The 23,133-nt window shown below is 36.4% G+C and overlaps 2 protein-coding genes across 2 annotated transcripts; both read left to right on the top strand.

Annotated features, from left to right (window-relative positions):
- The first annotated feature begins 581 nt into the window (after positions 1-581).
- On the top strand, positions 582-6,047 carry slc39a1 (solute carrier family 39 member 1). Its single transcript, XM_082148861.1, has 4 exons — positions 582-940; positions 1,802-1,932; positions 2,024-2,329; positions 4,144-6,047. Exons 1-4 carry the CDS (start codon positions 826-828, stop codon positions 4,495-4,497), a joined length of 906 nt encoding a protein of 301 aa, XP_082004987.1. The 5' UTR covers positions 582-825; the 3' UTR covers positions 4,498-6,047.
- A 7,412-nt stretch (positions 6,048-13,459) lies between these two features.
- On the top strand, positions 13,460-23,016 carry rlbp1a (retinaldehyde binding protein 1a). The gene is made up of 8 exons (XM_082157697.1): positions 13,460-13,684; positions 14,510-14,550; positions 14,818-14,946; positions 15,028-15,232; positions 16,927-17,105; positions 20,561-20,719; positions 20,831-20,941; positions 22,072-23,016. Exons 2-8 carry the CDS (start codon positions 14,542-14,544, stop codon positions 22,216-22,218), a joined length of 939 nt encoding a protein of 312 aa, XP_082013823.1. The 5' UTR covers positions 13,460-13,684; positions 14,510-14,541; the 3' UTR covers positions 22,219-23,016.
- The last annotated feature ends 117 nt before the right edge of the window (positions 23,017-23,133 follow it).

Raw genomic sequence — 23,133 nt, 5'->3', positions numbered from 1 at the left:
TCGGGCCCCAAAGGAGCATGTTTGCTGGGTTATTATTGGCATATGAATGGGAAAACTACAATGTATATGATTGGTAATCCATCAGCCAATTTGGTAGAAGTGAAAGATAATGAATACAAATATTTAAAGTAATTTTGAAAGAGCACTGTACTAACTCAGGCTTTGACAAACAAAATAGTTCTGCAACATCTCTAGTTTCCTCTGTAAAATAAATATAAGACGCACGCAGCAATTTAATTTGACATCAATGCTGATATGACTTTTTTTTCTCAGTCACAAGGCAGTCATGTGTGGTTTAGTCATACCGGGAACCTCAGCTCTATGCCATGCAGTCAAAGCACTGAACTGGAAGCACGTACTGAAGTAACAAACTATTCCCACAGGGGGCGCTCGGCGGCTCAAAAAACAAAATACACTCTTTTAACGCCCTCAGATAATATATTTTAGACCTTGATACATTAATATTCATACTTTTATTTAATATGATAAATATAACTACGGAAATGTAGATATTTCAGTAGCATTATAGGCGTTCAGTTTGAACGTTGAGCGATTAATCAAGCCGGAAGAAAACGTCATTAAAAACAAGGGGCAGGACGAACGACTGATAAACATGCTTTGGCAAGTCGTGTGATGTTAAACCTGATCAGAATGAACCGCTAAACTATCATGGACATCAAAATTATGGGGTTCATCATTCAAAAACAGCGCTATACATTAGAACATTTACCGATATTTTAGTAATCAGAGTTTGGCAGAGGCGCCTGTCCTCTCTCTACTGTTTGTTTACATTTACGTTAGTTTCATTTGAGTTACATTGTCGAGATGGATTACCTGCTACAGGTGAAAGTGGGAGCGCTGGTTGGGCTGCTGTTCTTAACTCTATTTTTTGGTTTCATCCCAGCGCGGATGAAATGGTTTCAAGACACTAGTGGAACAGGTAAATAATAATTTAACGTTAAGTCCTTTTGGGGTGTTGTCATCGATTTTTTACTGTCCTATTCATGATGTTTTCTTTCATTTTGTCGCCTCATCAAAGCACAGCCATGTATTTATGTACTGTATGCATGTTACGAATCTGTTCACATGTAGATAAGTGTGTGTTTATGTATGAATGCTTATGCCCATACACTATAGGTTCAATACACTGTAACGTTACCAAACCATAAGGAATTTACTCAGTCTTTATTTATGCTTATAGGCATTTGCTCAGCTTTATACAACAAACACATGAGAGTCAGCTGATGAGAAACGTACATTTCAGTTTACTCGCATACAGATGTAGGCTACATAAGAGTGGAAGTGAAACTGGTGTTTGAACACATGTGCTTAAACAAGCAAAAACTGCTACTAACATGAATTTAGACTACAGTGATCTATAGTAACCCAAATGTGTTGTGAATTTATTAAATATGTATTCTTTTGATTGCAGGCTTTACCTCAGACACATGTGTCACAAATAATTGCTTGTGCAACCAGAAAAGGATGTGGTTTTCACACGGTTATGAGTTATCAGAGTTATAGTTCAGTAAAATGTCATCAACACTTGATTAAGCTCTGCTTAATGCAAATTACATTAACACCTAAAACTTTAGGTTGCGAGTAAATAAAATGATCAGTTCTGCTGATGTATTTTAAATTATTTCTGGGCTCCTGATTGAAATCCCTATGGCGAATCTTGCTTTACTTTGACTGATAAGCGAAAAGGAGTGATTAGAGTAAGATTGCACCATTCATGTCAATCAGCGGCACCATTAATCAATGTAACGTGACTTTGATTGGTGTTTTTCTTTGTTTCCAGCAATCCACAGAGCCGTGCTGAGTTTTGTGAGCTGCTTCGCAGGAGGTGTCTTCCTGGCCGCCTGTTTATTAGACATCATCCCAGACTACCTCTCCGATATACATGTAGTGCTACAAAAACAAGGCCTTGATGTGAGCTCACTGAATCATTTATATCAATTATGGAGTTGCTCTGTTAAAATCAATATGTTGATTCCATGTTTCTAATCTCCTCGTCTTGCAGGAGGGCTTCCCGATTGCAGAGTTCATCATGGCGTGTGGCTTCTTCACCGTCTTGATCTTAGAGAAAATGGTTCTGAGCTGCACAGAGGGCCGCAGAAATGAGGAGACGGCTCCTCTTTTAGCTCCCGCGGGTCACGGTCATGCCCACGGACAGACCTCGCTGAATGATCTGGAGGGGAGTGGTCACCACATCCACGTGGACTTTCATGCGCACTCGTCCTTCCGATCCTTCATGCTCTTCTTGTCTCTCTCTCTACACTCTGTGTTTGAGGGTTTGGCCATTGGCTTGCAGACCACAGACACTAAGGTGATTTATTGAGTTTTGTTTTGTTTGACGAGACAACTCTGTGTTGAGTCACTGTGCTGACCTTGTTAGAAAACTGATAAAGTTTTAGGTTCAAAGGTTTACAGTCCGGTTTAGCATTGTGACTCAAAATCATGTTGTGTTTGTAGGGTTTTGTCCTTAGGATGTCAAATCTCAGGATATATGTTCACCCACATATAAAAATTTGAAATCATTTACTCAACCTCACGTTGTTCCAAACCTGTATGACTTACTTTTTCTTTTATCTTTGGAACACAAAATAATATATAAAGGTACAGAATATATGAACATATACAGTACAAATGTAAAATTACAATATTAAGCAACTTAAGCAAAAGATAAGTTCATGTGGAGCAGAATTTACTGCTTGCTTTTGGATCATGTTATGTTCCTCATGGTTTAAGTTAGTTCCATTTCCCCTTAAGGATGTTCACACCAAGAACGATAACTATAAAGATAACTTTATTAACATCCACACCAAGGTTATTATAGTTTAGCATTTTTGAAATAGGTTTTATTGATCATTTTCAAATTTCAGTTTAGTTTTAGTTAGTTTCATTAATGGTTTTGTTAGTTTTAGTAAAAAATTTTTTATCACATTTCTATTTGGTTCTTTATATATTTAGTTTCAGTGTTAGTTTAGCAGAGTTAACAGAACACCTCCAGTTAAAGACATTTAATTCCAGTTATTTCAGTTTAATGTTTGCAGTTTACAGTTAACTCTTGTGCGAATCTCTTAATAGTAAAAAATAAAATAATTGTTTGAGATTGAACAGTAAAAATTTGTCATTCATATTAAAGATAAAATCTTTAATAGTTAAATGTGGCGTATAAGAAAAAAAAAAATATGCGTATGATCACTATGATAATTTTATGATTAATCCTTTCAAACATTATTCTTGTATTGATCCATTAATGTTTTTTTTGTCTATTGCATCTTTTAATATCATATACTCATATTCATGTATTCTGTTCAGACCAGACATTTAGTTTACTTCTACTCTGACAAATGTACATCTATTTGTGGGCTAGACATGCTAGGCCTAGACAAGGTCTAGACATGATGGAAATACTTATTTGGCCATTTGTGCCTCTTAGGGCTGGTTGACAACAGAAAGCGGTTTTGCTTTGAAAAAGCGCAAGGTCTCGAGAAGCGTCTTTTAAAAGGTGAACTTTAACTTTAGCGCCGCGTTTTTAGAACGTCGTGTCATGAACGAGACGCTGCAAAAGACGCGAGACTCGAACGCAACGGTCATACATTGAAAAATAAAGTAGCGGAATGGAAAAACATGATTTTCCAGTACAGGATGAGAGCTTATTAATTATGCAAACGATTACTTATTTTTGCTAATTATTATTTTATTTCAGTTCGTTTTTCAGTAACTGTTGTTAGTTTCGTTTAGTTTTAGTTTTTTATTTATGTTGAAATTTCTATTTTATTTCAGTTTACGAAAATGTTTTTTTTTACCAATAGTTTTAGTCTAAGTTTCAGTTTTCGTTTACAAAAATTACCTTTGGTCCACACCAGCCGACGATATCGTTCTGTTTATTCTAAGCGTGTGCTTGTCTGTCACTTTTTTGCTTCTAGTAATTGGTGCATAGAAATTACTCTTCACAAAGTCAACACAAGGCAGAATTCCCAATATGTAACAGAATGTCCGAATATGAGAGGTCTGTTATAAAATAAGAGGGCTTGGTGACATCTGCCAAAAAGGAAAGTCTTTTAGAATAATGTATACTGATGAATATATAACATAAAGACAAGTTTCACTTTCTCCACTCTTCCTTCTGCTCAGGTGTTGGAGATCTGCATTGCTATCCTGGTCCACAAGAGCATCATTGTCTTCAGTCTGTCGGTGAAGCTGGTTCAGAGCGCGGTCAAGCCCATGTGGGTGTTGCTCTACGTGACGGTCTTCGCTGTGATGTCTCCCCTCGGCATTGCCATCGGCATTCTAGTGATCGAGGCTCAGCTGGAGGACGGTGCTTTTATCCAGGCCGTGCTGGAGGGATTGGCGGCCGGGACCTTTGTCTACATCACCTTCTTAGAGATCCTTCCCCATGAACTGAACTCCCCCGAGCAGCCACTGCTCAAAGTTTTCTTCGTCCTCTGTGGCTTCTCAGTAATGGCTGGTTTGAGTTTTCTGGGTTGAAAGACACCCTGTGGCCAGAAATGAGACTTCCCAAACTGTGCATGATTTCAAGAAAATGAAAGTTTCACTTTGCGTGTTTTATAGAGGAACTGAGTCTCTTTTTTTTTTTTTTTTTTTTTTTTTTTTTACAACCGAAATTTTTTTTACTTTTACCAGATCATTTTACAATCAATTTTAAAAAAGTGTTTTAAATGACTTTTATAGTGGAGAACAATCATTTTGCTGACCAGATTTCAGCATTGAAGAACAGTATCTTGCATGCAAATTGGGACTTTTATAAATATTTTTACTTGAACTTGATTTAACTTTTTTTAACTGGTCAGATTTTATCAATGGAATTGTTTTTTCTTTGACTTGCATAACACTATCCACAAACGCACCAGTTGTCTGATCAAATACTATTATACATGTATATATACTTAAATACTAAAATACTATTTCCGTACATTATGAACATCAACTGCCATATTTCTTAATCTTTATTATTGTTGTGTACTGTATACACACTGGTTTTTCCCCCTTTATGTGCCACATTTCTTGTACACAGTAAATCTTCCAGACAGCCAAATGTTTGAACAGTTTGACAGTATGAGATTCCACAGTAAAATGGGATCAAATGTGATGTGTTCATTAAAGAACACAAATGTATATGTTCCTTTAACCATATTAAATGTATGATTGTGAAGAATATTTAGACCGTTAAATAATGCATTTCCAACTAGTGGAAAGAGTGTGCTGTTTTAGTGTAGACGTCTTTCTGTAGACTAAAGTGCCTTTAGAAAGAGAAATAACCAATGACATGCTACTTATTCTGTGCTTAAGATGTCATTACCAAACACTAACACTAAGGGCCCGTTCACACAGAACGTGTTTTTGCTGTTAAAAACTAAGGGCAGTGCAACGAAAAAATATGTGTTTTTAAAAGTTTAATTTATTTTAACTTGAGCGCTGCTTTTAGATTGCAGAGTGATGCACGAGATGCTGCAAAAGATGAAAAACATGTTCGCCTAGCTCGCGTTTACATTGAAAAACAATGGAAATAGTGGAATGGAAAAACGAGTTCTGTGTGAACGCCGCCCCAAGTCTTTTGAAAGTTAATGTTTAGGTATACTGAGAGAAGTTACTGGATAATTACTTTTTTTGCTTTCTGTCTCAACATGCTTTGTTAGGAGTAGCAGAAAAGCATATAGGATCTGAAACATGGTTCAAACATGACTTTATCTTGCAATACAAGATTTAGCCTCTAGATATTAGACTTCTACATTCAATGTCGGTAAAGTATTGACTGTTTAAAAATGGCATAATACTAGTATTTTTGCAGTATATAATATGTATATTGCAATATGTGAATTTTCAGTATGCAGTGAGTTGTACAGCATACAACCAGAACATACTGCATGAGAAACTGTATCCCACCATGTAGTGTGCTCGACCTTTCCCAGTGTGATGAATGAACCCATAATATATATACATCTCTTTTGGGTTGTTATTTAACAAAACTGCTCAAAGGTATTTTTTAACTGAATTAAAAATGCAACTTTTATATTCCAGATCCAGATGATAACCGGGTGCCACTCATTATGTTACAACTGTTTAGCATAATATGGAGTGTATATGGCTGCATATTGCATACCGTTGTACATACTATTTTTTAAATACTCAATGCATACTGTGCAGTATGCTAGTATTCAATTCCAAACACAGGAAGTATTTTGTTAATGATGAAGTGGAGCTTGGCATAACTAGAAAAATTTATATTTTTTTTATAAAGATAGTTTTAAGATTTTATTCATAAGTTTTATAGGTCTATAAGTCGCACTTTTTAAAATTAATTAACTATTTTATTTGACCCTCTGGTACTGTTAAAAAAAATTATTTCAATGAAATGATTGTACTATATTTTAGTTTGATCATTTTTATTTCATATTTTGTATTTTTAGGGGATTTTATTGTACTAAATTCTATTTATACTTTAGTTATAATTCACTTTTTGTGCATAGACCTGAAAATGAAATTTCCAACTCATAAATCTAATGCTTTGGAGCACAGACTTAAGTTTGGTCTCTTTTTAAAGACGACACTTGGCAGATGTGAAAAAAGTGAACTTGAAAAAAGTTTGAAAATGTTACATTTAAATGCACAAAAATAATTGTTTTAAGGAACACGCTGACTTTTTGGGACTTTAGCTCCTATCCCCCAGAGTTAGATAAGTCCATACATACCCTTCTCATCTCCGTGCGTGCCGTAACTCTGTCTGACGTACCCACCGCTAGCCTAGCTTAGCACAAAGACTGGAGGTAAACAGCTCCAGCTAGCATACTGCTCCTAAGTGACAAAATTACGCCAACATTTTCCTATTTACATGTTGTGATTTGTATAGTCACAGCGTGTACAAATAACAAGGTCACATGAGACACAGCCATCTTCTAATCGTATACATACTGGGAACTATATTCTCAGAAGGCGAAGCACTGCTACTTCTGAGGAGTTATTTGCTCGCTACTAGCTACTAGCTAGCTAGTCAAGTTGGTTTTGTTGACGGAAGTAACAACGGTGCTTTCAGGTGTTGCGCTAATCACTCCGCTCAAGTAGAAGTAAATATGGTCATGGCCTCCATACTTCCTCAGCTCCATTCTACCCTTACTTACACATCTTCGCCTTCTGAGAATATAGTTCCCAGTATGTATATGGTTAGAAGATGGCTGTGTCTCATGTGACCTTGTTATTTGTACACGCTGTGACTATACAAATCACAACATGTAAATAGGAAAATGTTGGCGTTATTTTGTCACTTATTGGGAGCAGTATGCTAGCTGGAGCCACTTACCTCCAGTCTTTGTGCTAAGCTAGGCTAGCGGTGGGTGCGTCAGACAGAGTTACGGCACGCACGGAGATAAGAAGGGTATGTATGGACTTATCAAAGCTAAAGTCCCCAAAAGTCGGCATGCTCCTTTAAATTTTAATTTGAAATAAATATTTTCCAAAACAAAACAAAAATCATTTAAATGTATCAAAGCCATAAATCTAAACAAGCTGTCCTCCAAATTTGAGGTTGATTTCTCCAAAAATGAGCTTTCAGTAAGACTTTGTTTGGGCGCAGTACCAATTGTTTCCAATAGATGAAATTTCATCTCCCATTAATTTCCAATGCGGTCGTTTTTAACCTCGAAAAATAGAAGTGTGACTATTTTTTTCAGGACCATTTAACCTTTGTGTGTGTGTGTGTGTGTGTTCACACAGCAAGTGCCAAAACCTTTACCAAGCTTTGTAGCATTCCGATTAACTAAAAAATTATAAAAATAAATAAATAAACTTTTTTTTTTTTTTTTTACCAAACAGCAATAGAGTGTTAAATCATATTAAGTTATCTTGAGGCTCTTCTAGTGGGCCCCAGCCTCTTGGTTGAGAAGCACTATTTTAGATGTTTAAGTTGGTCTGTTATTATCTGAATTTCATCTAAATGAGAGCTGCTGTTTATCCTTAGTTGTCTGTATTTGAAATCAGATTAAATCTCGAGAAATAACCGTAAGGTATGTTTACACAGCTGAGTTAAGGCTGCTATGTGCCTGCTCATAATTCTGTGTATAGACGCAATGCACCACAAAAGTCAGACTAAATTATGCCTGCTCTGACCCACCTCAGCCCCAATGACAATATTCTGTTAAAATTGTTGTGTAAATGCATTTATGCCACCTCTGAGCAGCATTAAACACTCAGCTTAAAGATACCTAATAGCCACTTCAGAAGCACTTGTGTGCCACCTTTGCAGTGTAAATTTGGCATTAGATGGTTCCTTTTTTCCCCTTTTTTTTTTTACAAAAATAGTTCACTAAATGAGAATGAAAAAAAATTCTGTAAACTGAAAAGCAAATGACTGAATATGCTAGTCCTAAACCTGTGCAGTGGCCCCAAAAAGTATTTAAGCCAGACTTAAAATGAATGCCTTTGCATTAAGTGTGGCATAAGTGTCCTAATAGTTTTTGGGGCCACTGTTAAAAAGTGCAGCACTAATGAGTGAATATCTATGTACTGAGGAGCTTTTCTGTAGACAATGACTCGGGCTGCCGGGACGGGGAGGGTTGTTCATTTGTGCATGTGCAGCAGAGCAGCAGGGTTTGTGACGGACACGTACAAGAACTGCTCCTCCACTGCTCATTATCGGCTTTTTGCTCACATGCCTGAATGGATGGCATCTGTGCAGACCTGTCGCTTGTCCTAAATTCACTCACACTGAATTGTTAGTATTCACTGTAATTATGAATGAAACGAGGCCAAGCAGGACTGCAATTTCGTAAATGGTAGCTAAATCTTTTCATTTTGGAAAAGCTTATTTTTATTTATAATATATTTTTGGTTGCAAGGCCAAAACTTTGATTACAAAAAGTGCTTGCTGTATAATAAAGAGGGAACCACATCAAGGATTGCGGAGCGAGGATTATGTGTAAAACCTAATGTACTACAAAATGTGTTTAATAATCTTATTGTGAAACTCAGTCAATGGTCACTCACAGGATTAATGCCTTTCAGATCACAATCTGTCTGTGCGCTTGGTTTGGGCTGCCATGGTTTTAAGGGAATCAAGAATTAACTGTTATTTTGTTATAAAAATAACTTCTATTTAATTTGCAGCTTGTATGTGTTGATCTAATGTAGTCTGGGACTAAATCAAAGCAGAGATTCAAGGCTCTAATCCAGATCACCAGAGCTAAGTCTTTACTTTCTAGAGTAGGTGTGGATGGGGTGAATGGGAGAGACTCCAAGGATTTGGCTTCCATCTTTTTCCATTCCAAAAAAAAAAAAAAAAAAAAAAAAATAATAAAAAAAATAAAAAAAAAGTTTTCCTTTCCCTTTGTAACATCACTTATCAGGCTTATGCTACTCTGAATAATACCTGAACTTCGTACTTTGAGCACTTCTTGCGTTGTTGTTGCTTTTGCCTCTTTATGATGACTCGCTGAATTTTGTCCTAATCTGTAAGTCGCTTTGGAGAAAGGCGTCTGCTAAATGACTAAATGTAAATGTAAATGTAAATCTTGCTCCTTGAAATGAAATTATTGAAATGAATCCAGCTGCATCTGTTGACTACTTCTGGTAACCTCAAACACTCTCGTTTTTGCTATCCACCTTATTTTTAAAGTCACCACGAAATAAAAATTTACCATTCTTACTTAAATGCAGTAATTATTATTAAAAAAATCATGTTCCCTCATAATCTTTAATCAAAATAGATTCCCCTTTCTCTTGCAGCAACTTCTCTTCTCTGATGATGTATTTACTGGCGCGAGGGCGGGACAACCTGTCACTCACATGAGATCGACCAATAGCAAACCACAACCATCCAATCAATTCCCCAATGACAAAATCAAGTCCCACACAATTTTTTTTTCTTGTTCACTTGGATATACGTCACAACAGTGAAGAAAAGACTGTTACATCCACTTCCAGTTATTTAAGCTGTACAAAATAGCTTGTTAAGATACTTGATGTTGCAAACTGGTAATTTTGTTATTGTATAATTTCGATTTATTGTCGTAATCATAAACACACTGGTTTGTAGCACAACCTTTTACTGCACTTTGTCATTCTTCTAGTTATTTATATAGCGGTTAATGAATGGGAAGTCTCACACATTCACAAAAAACAGCTTACTAACGTGTTGCAAAATAGCTAGAAAGTTGAAAAACCTCTGAGAAAGAGTGAAAATATATATATATATATTTTTGGAAGAAAATGTGAGTGGTTCTTGCCCGTGCAAAACTTAAAAGGTATTCTGAGTGACAGACCACAATTGAAATTTTTTTTTTTTTAATGGAAAAATACAAAATTCTACATTCTACTATTTTTCATAGGCACTTATGGCCAATGACCTCCAAAAGAAAAGTGTCGGAAATGTTCAAATCCATCCATTCTCCAAACTGCAAACATTTAAAAACTGCTGAAAGATCACACAATGGTAGTCACTTAATTAGTATGTAGTATTTGTTATTTTGCTAATGTAATCTATTCACATTTTCTTTGTGAACATCACCAATGATACGCACCATAAATGGAGTGTGACAGAGAATGTGTGTTCAGTGCTCACTGTTCACCGCATCACTGCTCTCTATAGATCTGTGCGTCTTCATTCAGTGGACAGAGGCTTCTGTATAAAGGGTTAAAGTGTTTCCATAGGTCATTACGTTTTCCATAAAACATATCTGAACATTCTTAAAGGTACACAATGTAGGCTAACTTTTCTGGTTCAAAATGAACAATTTAATTAATACATCACCAATCCTTTTTCCAAAATGTGTTTTTGTCTTACCCTGATTCACTATGTTAAGCCTATTACAAGTGTCTATATTTTAGACAGGGCTGGATAGGTTTTCGCGGGAAATTGCGTACATGCGTCACTCGCCTGTTCGTGTCTCTTCATATCCGTAAATAGAGAAAAGTTGCTCCAGCTACTTTGACGTGTGTACGGTGTGTGAGTGGAATGGGTTAGTTGTCACAACGAGTGAGAAAGGTTTACATGGATCACGCTAAATCTCGAACCTTCGGGGAATCAACCGTTTTAAACAAACGCAGAACAAAGGAGAGTCTGCTGTCAAAAGAAAACGAAATAGTTCGTAATAAAACCAGAATCAACACTGGCTTTTCGGAAATGGCAAGAATTACGGGATTTGTAAAGTTGTAAAAGCAATGTGGAGATGGTGTTTTTATTACTCAACTTGTGAGTAAGGTGTTTTATTGAACAGATAAATTGGCATATTTAGCTCTAACAGAGTTTACTGTAAAGCATTATCTATCGTGATTATGGTGCGCTGGAATTTATTTTCAAGGAAGTGCCATGTCTATTAACGGGTAAAGCTACAGTAACGTCTTCAGCTAGTCAGCTTGAGGTCCTTTCCATCTAAACTGGTTATATCTCTTAAGCCCAGTAGTGAATGTTTTATGAGCAGTAGTATCTCTCGCTCTCTTTGGTTATTAGAAAGAACCATATTCATCCACACAACCACGCAAAGCCAAAGCACAACCAAAACTATGTTTTTGGAGTTTAGTTTTTTTAACCGCTACAATGTATCTTTAAAATCAAGATTGATTGAAGCAAAATGATTTAAGATACTAAATCAAAATGTAGTTCATGTTCAGTGGGGTAAGACTTGTTTCCCCTTTGAATTAAGTTTATTTATTTTTTTCTTCTGAAAAATATATCTAAATGAGGTGAGTTTATGCATTGAACAAGAAAAAAATGTCAGTGGGGAAAGAAAAATAAACTTAATTCAAAAGAAAGATAGATTAAAAATAAACTTTTTGAATTAAGTTTATTTTTCTTTCCCCACTGACATTTTTTTCTTGTTCAATGCATCACCTAATTTCGATACATTTAAAAAAAAAAAAAGATTTAAATCATTTTGTTTCTCAAGTAAATGTATCTTCATTCAAGAATGGTATTTGTACTGTACGAGAAAACCAAAAAGAAAATTGAGTATAAGATTTTTGTTTCGTTTTTTTGCAGTAAACCCTTGCATCTGATGCCGAGTTTTGTGTAGAAATGTAAAAATCTAATTACATTATACACTCACCTAAAGGATTATTAGGAACACCATACTAATACTGTGTTTGACCCCCTTTCGCCTTCAGAACTGCCTTAATTCTTCGTGGCATTGATTCAACAAGGTGCTGAAAGCATTCTTTAGAAATGTTGGCCCATATTGATAGGATAGCATCTTGCAGTTGATGGAGATTTGTGGGATGCACATCCAGGGCACGAAGCTCCCGTTCCACCACATCCCAAAGATGCTCTATTGGGTTGAGATCTGGTGACTGTGGGGGCCATTTTAGTACAGTGAACTCATTGTCATGTTCAAGAAACCAATTTGAAATGATTCGAGCTTTGTGACATGGTGCATTATCCTGCTGGAAGTAGCCATCAGAGGATGGGTACATGGTGGTCATAAAGGGATGGACATGGTCAGAAACAATGCTCAGGTAGGCCGTGGCATTTAAACGATGCCCAATTGGCACTAAGGGGCCTAAAGTGTGCCAAGAAAACATCCCCCACACCCTTACACCACCACCACCAGCCTGCACAGTGGTAACAAGGCATGATGGATCCATGTTCTCATTCTGTTTATGCCAAATTCTGACTCTACCATCTGAATGTCTCAACAGAAATCGAGACTCTTCAGACCAGGCAACATTTTTCCAGTCTTCAACTGTCCAATTTTGGTGAGCTTGTGCAAATTGTAGCCTCTTTTTCCTATGGAGATGAGTGGTACCCGGTGGGGTCTTCTGCTGTTGTAGCCCATCCGCCTCAAGGTTGTGCGTGTTGTGGCTTCACCAATGCTTTGCTGCATACCTCGGTTGTAACGAGTGGTTATTTCAGTCAAAGTTGCTCTTCTATCAGCTTGAATCAGTCGGCCCATTCTCCTCTGACCTCTAGCATCAACAAGGCATTTTCGCCCACAGGACTGCCGCATACTGGATGTTTTTCCTTTTTCACACCATTCTTTGTAAACCCTAGAAATGGCTATACGTGAAAATCCCAGTAACTGAGCAGATTGTGAAATACTCAGACCGGCCCGTCTGGCACCAACAACCATGCCACGCTCAAAATTGCTTAAATCACCTTTCTTTCCCATTCTGACATTCAGTTTGGAGTTCAGGAGATTGTCTTGACCAGGACCACACCCCTAAATGCATTGAAGCAACTGCCATGTGATTGGTTGATTAGATAATTGCATTAATGAGAAATTGAACAGGTGTTCCTAATAATCCTTTAGGTGAGTGTATAATGCTTAGCAGTTCATTAGTTATAGATTCAAATAGTTAGAAATGAAACCTGGATTGACATATTTTTATGAACTACTGATCTGTTCTCCATTATGTTTCTTGTTTACTTATCAATAAAAGTTATTAACATTTGCATAGTTCATCAAAATCAGAAACTCAACAATTTAACAAAGCAACAGTCTTAGCGCTGAGATTACTGTAGATCTGTCACACTAATTTTTTGTCCACCTGATGATGTTTTGTTGTTGGTCCCATTCGGCCCCTCCCCTCATGAATGTTTATTAGATGAATCTGTTGTGAGTTATGGGATGTGACAGGTTAATCTCACCCCTTAGTGCCGCCTGCAGTCCTCATCGCCCCTCTCCTCTCTGAGCTCCTTCTCCGAGTCACTTCTGAATCGCCCTCTGCTGAGGTAAGTCACAGTCTTTGAGTGTTATTAACTTTGCAGGCTTGCTGTGTTTGTGCTGACAGGCTAAGAGGATGCTGAGCTGGATTCAGGGTCCATTGACTGATACTTCAAACATGCTTTTATTGCTTTGCTCATTTATTAAATGACCGATGCAGATCTTTAGCTTAATCCATTAGTTGCCATGTCAATTGTTTGCTGTAATTGTCTCACAAATTTAGTAATAATAATTTAATAATTTAAGTTTATTCTGTTCTCTGATCAGGAAAACTGCTTGATGATATGATTTTTTTTTTCAAAAAAACTTTCAAACAAGGTTTTGTCAAGCCAATATTCCCATTTATAAATATATTAAAATTGAGTTTGAATTAATATGACTAAATTACATTTGCAGGTCTTTTTTTCCATCAGTTATGTATTTAAATAATTAGGCTACTTCAGATGTAATTGCATCCGTAAATCCTGGAATGTTCTGTTTTTATGTTTACATCAATCCTAGTATAGACTTAAACTTCACATTTTTAATTAATTAAATTAATATACAGTATATATATTTTAAAGTACCTAAATGATGCCCACATTGAAAATGAGTAAATAATCTTAACAAATAAAGTGAAGATTATTGCAGCAAAGATTTGAAAAGCCTTTTTGGAGAATGAATCCTACGAATAAACGTTCCCATGACCTTTTTTCACAATAATATTTTGCTTTATTTATAAGTTAAAGGATCTAAATGCAAAAGTTGTAGACTTATTGTCTTTATTTAATTCTCAAATTGATTAAATCTGAAAAATATAAAGTGAAATATCAAATGAAATATTATTTTTACAGTTTCCGTTCAGCCACTGGAGGATCTCAGCATCATGGCTGCTGTAAGTACACTATTATTTCTACTTCCATAATAAGCACTTAAAAGACTGCATTAGCCTCCACTGTTAAACGCGCTCGGTGGGATGAACTAATCTCTTGTTTCTCAAGGTGTTCTAGTGGGTCATGTGATGGGGATTATTAAATAGTCACTGGTTTACTGAGAGTTGTGGGTCTCACCAGCAGGGTCATGTAGACACGGGATTAGTTTTCTCTAAACCCTCTTGTCTGTGACATAATATAATGCTTTCTTTTCATTTTCATCCCATTAGACCGGAACATTTCGCATGGTGTCTGAGGAGGAACAAGCATTACGTGCTAAGCTCGAACATCTGACTGTTAAGGACCACGGCCCGGTGTACGGACCCTGTAAGAAAGTCTCGGATCACACAAAACAGAAGGTATCGCTATACTACATGCTGCTATAAACACATTTATCTTTAAGTTACACATAAATGTAAACTCACCTTCCTATCTCAAAGGCTAAAGATGAACTAAATGAAACGGAGGAGAGGAAAGTGTCTTCTATAAAGGAATTGAGGGCCATGATAAAAGAAAAGGCAGGCGAAGGGGACGATCTGGCCCAAGCTGTGCAAGAAAAATTCGGGGACAAACCAGATTCCCTTCTGCTGAGATTCATACGTGCACGCAAGTTTGACGTGAAGAGAGCACATGAGCTTTTGAAAGGTAAAGCGCTTTATGTTATCGTGGCATCAATGCACTACACATTCGCAAAATGACGCAGCTCCATTGTTTCCCAGCTAGACCGTGTTATTGTGGCCATCTAAACATGCTTTTGTCTTCATCTACGCATCCTCAGACCTACTCGTCTCTGGGACAGGGACAAAATCCCTGCTTTAATTGGGGCTTTAACGAAACTTTCAAAGAGACCCTTTGTGCACAAATAGGGCAGGTTCTCTTTCTCAAAGGGGTTGAGAACAGGCAGACAGGCTGGGCTTTGATGTTCTGCATATTTCACACAATCTGGCATTTCTAATACACATGCACAGCCCACAGAAACACTTGCACACATGACTGAGCCTTTAAATGCATGATAAACAGGACGAAATACTGAAACCGAATGATAAGAAACAGTATTATTATTCCTTGTCCATGCTTCCAAACAGTGTTGGGGGTAAAGCATACAAAGTAACTAGTAATCAGATTACTTTTTTCAAGTAACTAGAAAAGTCACACATTACGTTTAAATTTACAACAAAATATTTGAGTTACTTTTTCAAATTATGCAAGTTACTTTGTTTTCCCATTTATTGACTGACAGCAGAGAAATCAGGAGTAAAGGCTTTGTGTGCAAACTTTTGGCTAATGTAAAGTCCTTTTCAGAAAGTGAAATGAATAAGCCTGAAGAAAATGCAAATTCACACCTGAACAGTAGAGCGCGCAGCTCAAACAAACCTTTCGGCTGTGTGGCCATTCTGAATGGCAGAAAAATAGAAAAAGTAACACAAAAAGAAACATAATGCATTACTTTCCATAAAAAGCAATTAGTTACTTTTTTTAGGGAGTAACGCAAAATTGTAGCATCACTTTTAAAAGTAACGTTCCCCAACACTGCTCACTGCTTGCTCTTTCATAGCTCCTGAAATTTCTTATTTAAAATAGACAAATTAAAATAAATACTACACATACAGTGGTGGCAAAAAGTGATGTCTGGAGAGAATATTTGTTTTTTAAAGATCCTACAAGTTTGATTAAACCATCAAAATATGAATTATTTTAATTTTTTTATATGAGGGAAGATCAAAACACTAAACTTGGTATTTATCTAAGTATTTATCTGACAATTATTTGGGAAAAAAAAGGCAAACTACAGGTACAGGTTTTATTTTACTATGCCCAAAAAAAAAGCAAATATTGACAACAGCATAATCCGATTCAGTTATTAATATTTCATTGGTTCTGTCTTGTTTTTGCATGTGTTCATAATTTATTTGTATGACAGCCTCGATAAAAATGATGTCTGCACAATTTGTCATGTTTCATTGCGTTATCACAAATACAATTATTGATTCCAAGCTCAACTACGAAATTTACTTACAAAATCTTCAACAAATTTGAATAATATTTAAATAAAGGGTGAAGATGTCAGTTTTCCTAGGCTGGACATCACTTTTGGTTACTACTGTAAATTACTGTCATATAGAACTGTAAAATAATTTGGACAACAGCTCAGATTATCTGGTCTTTGAAGAATACACTCATTGTAGTTTGCAGACTTTGGTATCTTGGCAAATGTGAGAAAGGCATTGTTGAGATCTCTTCTTAAACTACGGGGATTCCTTTTTGTCATTAAAAGGCACATTTTCACTTACATTCTACAAATCATGATTAGTCTATTTGTTTTTCTCCCACTTTGACAGGTTATGTGCGTTTTAGACGAGACTATCCGGAGTTGTTTGAGAATTTAACCCCGGAGGCCGTGCGTAGTACCATTGAAGCCGGTTACCCACGAATCCTCTCCACCAGGGACAAGTATGGCCGAGTGGTGCTGCTCTTCAACATTGAGAACTGGGATCTAGAGGAGGTCACTTTTGATGAAGTATGTGTGCTATTTGCATAGCCTAATTTCCATCTACGGTCCAAAAATACTGAGCTTTTCTTAAAGAATATGAGCAAATTAAAAGCTGAGTTTGCATATGATTTTTATGAAATTTTGGATTGTATAAACAGTCAAAGTTCAGTTTTCATCTTATGAAGAAATCCCGGTAAATAAGGCCACTTTCAGGGTGAGATGATTGGCAAAAAGCGGCCCAGTTTACTTAAAGGATTAGTTCACCCCAAAATGAAAATTTCCTAATAATTTACTCACCCCAATGCCATCCAAGATATCCATGTCTTTCTTTCCTCAGTGGGAGAGAAATTATGTTTTTTGAGGAAAACATTTCTGGATTTTTCTTCTAACAATGGACTTCATTGGTTACCATCGTTTTTAAGTCCAAATCAATGCAGTTTCAAAAGTCTTTGAAGTGTTTAAACGGGCTGTACGCGATCACAGCTGAAGAAGAGGTTGTTATCTAGCGAAACGATAGTTCGGATTGAGCTGATCAACAAATGGACAGGGAACTACGTCATCACGTTGAAAGGTCACGCCTGCGCCGGCAGAAGTACCGCCCCACTGTTTACAATGTGACCGTACGTAGGAGGATAGTTCAAATAGTATTGTTTGCTATTATATATATAGTAATAGTATTCAGTGAATATGAATATGAATAGTATATGAATAACATTCTGATGAATATGAATAGTAGTTCAAATAGTACTGCCGGCGCCGGCGTGACCTTTCAATGTGATGACGTAGTTCCCTGTCCGTTTTTTGATCAGCTCAATCCGAACTATTGAAGGTAAAAAGTCTATAAAAATGTTTTTGTTTTGAAAATGACCTATCGTTTCGCTAGATAACAACCTCTTCTTCAGCTGTGATCGCTTACAGCCCGTTTAAACACTTCAAAGACTTTTGAAACTGCATTGATTTGGACTTAAAAACGATGGTAACCAATGAAGTCCATTGTTAGAAGAAAAATCCAGAAATGTTTTCCTCAAAAAACATAATTTCTCTCCCACTGAGGAAAGAAAGACATGGATATCTTGGATGGCATTGGGGTGAGTAAATTATTAGGAAATTTTCATTTTGGGGTGAATCCTTTAAATTCACCCTGTATATTTCTTTATAAATTAAAGGTATGTTTACACAACAACAATGTACTACAAATTTGACGTTTTTCCTTTGCATTTTTCGCGTACAGACGACACCATTGTCAAAACGATCACACAGATCCACGAAAATGGCCAGTAGTTGGTGATGTAGCCTAATTTTGTAAAGAAACACTAGGCCTGTAAACTGAACACGTAATATGCAAATTCACGTTTTTGTAGTTTACACTAAAACGATGTAGCCTGGAAATCCAGACCTAAATCTAAAAGATTAATGGTCTGGTGTCGGTCAATGAAACTCGGCCAGCTCGAGGGGCGGCACCAAGCAAGCATTTGAAAATCTCACAGCACGCAATTGGATAACACTACGACCAGTCACAACAATAAACCCCATATGCTTAGCTACCAGCGGTGCTAACTGGTAGATTAGACTCTTCCGGTCGGCAAAACAGCAAAAACACCCTTCTTGCAAAGGAACGATTCGAGCGCCGTCTTCTGTTCCTCTTTTGGGAAAAAGCCAAGTCTAACTCGTTAATTGTAGCGGCCAAAGCCGTTTCAAACCACTGCTATTTATCCATAGGCATCTTGCAATGTTTACTGATGACTTCGCCGTCGCAGCGCTGTCGTCATCTGTTTAGCTCGCCTCTGGCCCGCCTATATCAGATAACCCGATGTGATTGGTGCAGCTCAGATTGAGGGGCATATTTAATGAGCATCATTACTCGACACCAGAGTAACTCGCTGAGCAAATTCAACTTGCGAGAACTCTGGTTTACCAGGGTAGAGACGATGTATCGTTTTCAAAAATCTTGCTCTTTGAAACCCATTTTCAAAAGTTTGCATTTTCAGGCCCCAAAACACCGTTGTCGTGTAACTGAAAGTGTCACGTTTTTAGTTGAAAACAGTGTCGTATTAATAAGTTTATAAACGGCCCCTAAATCAAGCCAAAAAGTCACTAGACAAGCCAAAAGAATAGTTGGAGGTCATCAAAAGTTCATTATTGCATTTCGCTAGGAACAAGAACACGCTTGTCAGATTGTTATGGTTGTTAGCTTATCTAGACTAAGCATACAAACATACAAGCATACAAACATACAAGCGATAACGATAAGTTTGTGGCTTCATAAATTCATTAAAAACATAAAAAAGCAAAACACACCTGATGCAAATTTTTTGTTTTTCATTTTCTAGAAGTATAAAGTTACAAACCTTGCTGTATTTTTGTGTAGTTAATTAATAGAAGTACACACCGACGAAAATGACTTGAACGCACGACGTCATAAACTCGACTTCCCACCTCTTTAATAGACTACAAACTTGTTCCTCTGTATATGTATGTTGTTCTGCAATAAAACATTTTAAATAAAATAAAAAATAGACTACAAACTTCCCAAGAGTCTTGCTGTTTAGTAAAGACACTGAAATCTGAAATTCATCTGAAAGCTTTTCGCAGATGTAAATTTAAATGATTCATATTAATCACTGAAAATGAAAAGAAAGTTTGCACTGTGTGGTGCTCAAAAACAACAAACGAGTTTACAATATTGGTAACACTCTACAATAAGGTTCATTAGTTAACATAGTTCACGTATTAACAAACATGAACTAACAATGAACAATAGGCCTACATTTGTTACAGTATTTATTCATCTTTATTAATGTTAGATAATAAAAATCCAGCTGTTCATTGTTTGTTCATGTTAGTTCACATTCACAATGCATAAACTAATGTTAACAAATACAACCTTTGATTTTAATAATGTATTAGTAAATGTTGAAATTAACCCAGAATGCCCTATGCTGTTTGCCATTGAGATGCTTCATGGTGGTGGGATTTTAATGTGTTGCATGTAACAGTCACGGCAACAAAACAGTGGGTCAGTATGGGTTATTATTAACTAAGATGAATAAATAATGTCGAAGTATTGTTCATTCTTAGTTCATGTTAACTAAGGTAGTTAACTAATGAACCTTATTGTAAAGTGTTACCACAATATTTTACTGTGGCTTTCTCTCAAACTAGTGTTGTTTTAGTATCACTGATATACCATTATAGTTTTAATAATATTTTAAATTAGTTATTGCCATAGTTTTAATAATTTTGTTGTGTTTTTGTCATTTTTTATGTGTCTATTTAGTTCTTATTTTATTTCAGTTTTACTTTTAGTTATTTTAGTGCTTCAAGTTAAACTAAAATAAAATGAGAAATGATGCCTGGGCAACTAGCTGAAATAAAATATTTTTTTCAGTTAACATTTATTTTATTTCAATGCTTTTTGTTAGCAATTAGTTTTTGTTAACAATTAGTAACCCTGTCTCAAACTCGAATGCGTATTTTCACAGACTCTGCGTGCCTACTGCGTAATCCTCGAGAAACTTTTAGAAAACGAAGAGACCCAAATCAACGGCTTTGTCCTCATCGAGAACTTCAAGGGCTTCACGATGCAGCACGCGTCTGGCATCAAACACACCGAGCTGAAGAAGATGGTGGACATGTTACAGGTAAGAGCTTACACTGCCTTTAAACCACAACAATTTCATATAACTCACAAATCACAAGGAAGATCATGAAGTGCTGGCTCACATACAGCGTGTGCTGTCTGTATGATACAGGACTCTTTCCCGGCCCGATTCAAGGCGGTGCACGTGATCCACCAGCCCTGGTACTTCACAACCACCTATAACGTGGTGAAGCCCTTCATGAAGAGCAAACTGCTGGAGAGGGTGAGTGGAGAGAGGGGTGGATGTGAAAAATAAATCTGAACAGGGCACACAAATGAGCTTTACGGTGTACTAAGATGTTCACTATTCTGACAAATGAACTCAAAAGGAGATTAAAAGATGCATTATTTCCACTTTATAAACTTAAAAGGGTGGTTGATTATGATTTCACTTTTCTAACTTTAGTTAGTGTGTAATGTTGCTGTTTGAGCATAAACAACATCTGCAAAGTTACAACGCTCAAAGTTCAAAGCAAAGGAAGATATTTGCTTTTAAAGAACTTGTTTTTTAAGGACTACAACAAATGGATGATAGGGACTACACGACATTCCTCCCGGGTTAGTGACATCACTAACCCTAATATTTACATAAACCCCACCCCCGGGAACACACTGTCCATGTTGAGAAGAGGAAGAGTTGTTGTAGTACAGCACATTTGTGAGTCTGCTCAAGCTGTCGCATCCGTCTTTTCACATGCAATACAGTACGTAACACAAATAGCATGCAATAGCATGTCACTCTGTAAGCATCTTACAACAGTTCCCACACGAGCGATTTTATAGATTATCATGACATGATAATATGCTAATTGAAGATAGTTAACTCCACATCAGCAACATAAATTCATCAACTAACCATTTAGAAACGTCCTGTTGCATTCTGCATGTTGTCACTTCCTCTTGAGTCTCTCCATCATAGTCAGACTCCAGTTTAAACATAAAAGGCAGAACAGTTTATGACATTTTAGTGCTTGTCTGAGTGAGGTAATCGGAGCTGCTAACACACACACACACACACCCATGAGCTTTTGAAGCTCCGCCCTCTGTACCGGGAGCAGTAGCTCATTTACATTTAAAGGGACACACAAAACGACGCGTTTTTACTGACCCTCAAAAAGGGACAATTTTAACATGCTTTAAAAAAAATTGAGCTAAAACTTCGCATACACACTCTGGGGACAACAGAGACTTATTTTACATATTGTAAAAAGGGGCATTATACCACCCCTTTAAAACCTTGCACACATAAAAAAGACACAAATCCATTTTATTCACGCCATATTGAGATCACATGACTAATCATATGTGCATAATGAAACAGTTTAAATGAAAACTTTGAACCTGTTCATCTAGGTTTTTGTTCATGGTGACGAGCTGGACGGCTACTTCAGGGACTTTGGTTCTGAAATCCTTCCTCCGGATTTCGACGGGACGGGTCCCAATTGTGACGGCAAAGAGACGGCGATCAAGCTGTTTGGCTCTGAAGATACAGCCCTTTAAGACCCAAGCCAATAGTACAACACTGGGACAGACACCGACCTTTTGTTTGCTTGTTTAATATTAAAATGTTTTATATAGTCACTACACTCTTAGAAGAAAAGCTTCAATACAGAACCTTAAAGGATTCTATATAACAAATATAGCAAAAAACAAAAAAACTTCACTGAAATGTATCATTTGCCTTGAAAACAGTGGCCTGAAGTTAATCAAAAGAAAGTTTTGTACTGGTTGTGTTTTAAAAATAAGTGTAATAATTAGAGAATCAAATACTAGTCTTGTCCAAGAAATAATACAGTAGTTGCTTTGTTGTTTTACACTGAATGGGTTGTATCAAGTATATAATGTTGTGGCTGTCGTTTTTAACCCACGTGTTGGTTCTTCTAGACCCAGAGCTTTAGCCTGTCAAGTGAAATTGACATTTTCAAATATAAATAAAATATTTTCAATAAAATGGGCAAAATTACAGTTTTTACATTTTGACATGTAAACTACTAGTATAATAATACTATGCACTATCAAAGTTTGGGGTCAGCAATATATATATATATATATTTTTTTTTTTTTTTGGAAATACAGCAAGGTTAAATTCATTAAATTGATTCAAAAGAGTCACATTTATAATGTTATAAAATGCTGAAAAAATGTATCATGGTTTCCACAAAAATATTACAGCAAAACGGTTTTCAACATGATAATAGCAAATGTTTCTTGAGCTGCAAATCAGCATATTAGAATGATTTCTGAAGGATTATGTGACACTGAAGACTGGAGTAATGATGTTGAAAATTCAGCTTTACATTAAAGGACTATATTAATTTTTTTTATTTTTTTATATATATTTAAATAAAAAAAACTGTTCCTTTAATTTGTAATAATAAATAAAATAAATAAAGTCTTGGTGAACATAATAGACTT

Source organism: Leuciscus leuciscus (genome assembly GCF_965113295.1).
Source record: "Leuciscus leuciscus genome assembly, chromosome: 2".
Taxonomy (NCBI): domain Eukaryota; kingdom Metazoa; phylum Chordata; class Actinopteri; order Cypriniformes; family Leuciscidae; genus Leuciscus; species Leuciscus leuciscus.
The sequence above is the reverse complement of the archived record's forward strand: the minus strand, read 5'-3'. Positions and strand labels throughout refer to the sequence as shown.

Coding starts and splice junctions, on each gene's coding strand:
- slc39a1 (XM_082148861.1), top strand. CDS start 826: ATGGATTACCTGCTACAGGTGAAAGTGGGAGCGCTGGTTGGGCTGCTG. Junction 941..1,801: donor TCAAGACACTAGTGGAACAG/GTAAATAATAAT, acceptor CTTTGTTTCCAG/CAATCCACAGAGCCGTGCTG. Junction 1,933..2,023: donor TACAAAAACAAGGCCTTGAT/GTGAGCTCACTG, acceptor CTCGTCTTGCAG/GAGGGCTTCCCGATTGCAGA.
- rlbp1a (XM_082157697.1), top strand. Junction 14,947..15,027: donor CGGATCACACAAAACAGAAG/GTATCGCTATAC, acceptor CCTATCTCAAAG/GCTAAAGATGAACTAAATGA. Junction 17,106..20,560: donor AGGAGGTCACTTTTGATGAA/GTATGTGTGCTA, acceptor GTATTTTCACAG/ACTCTGCGTGCCTACTGCGT.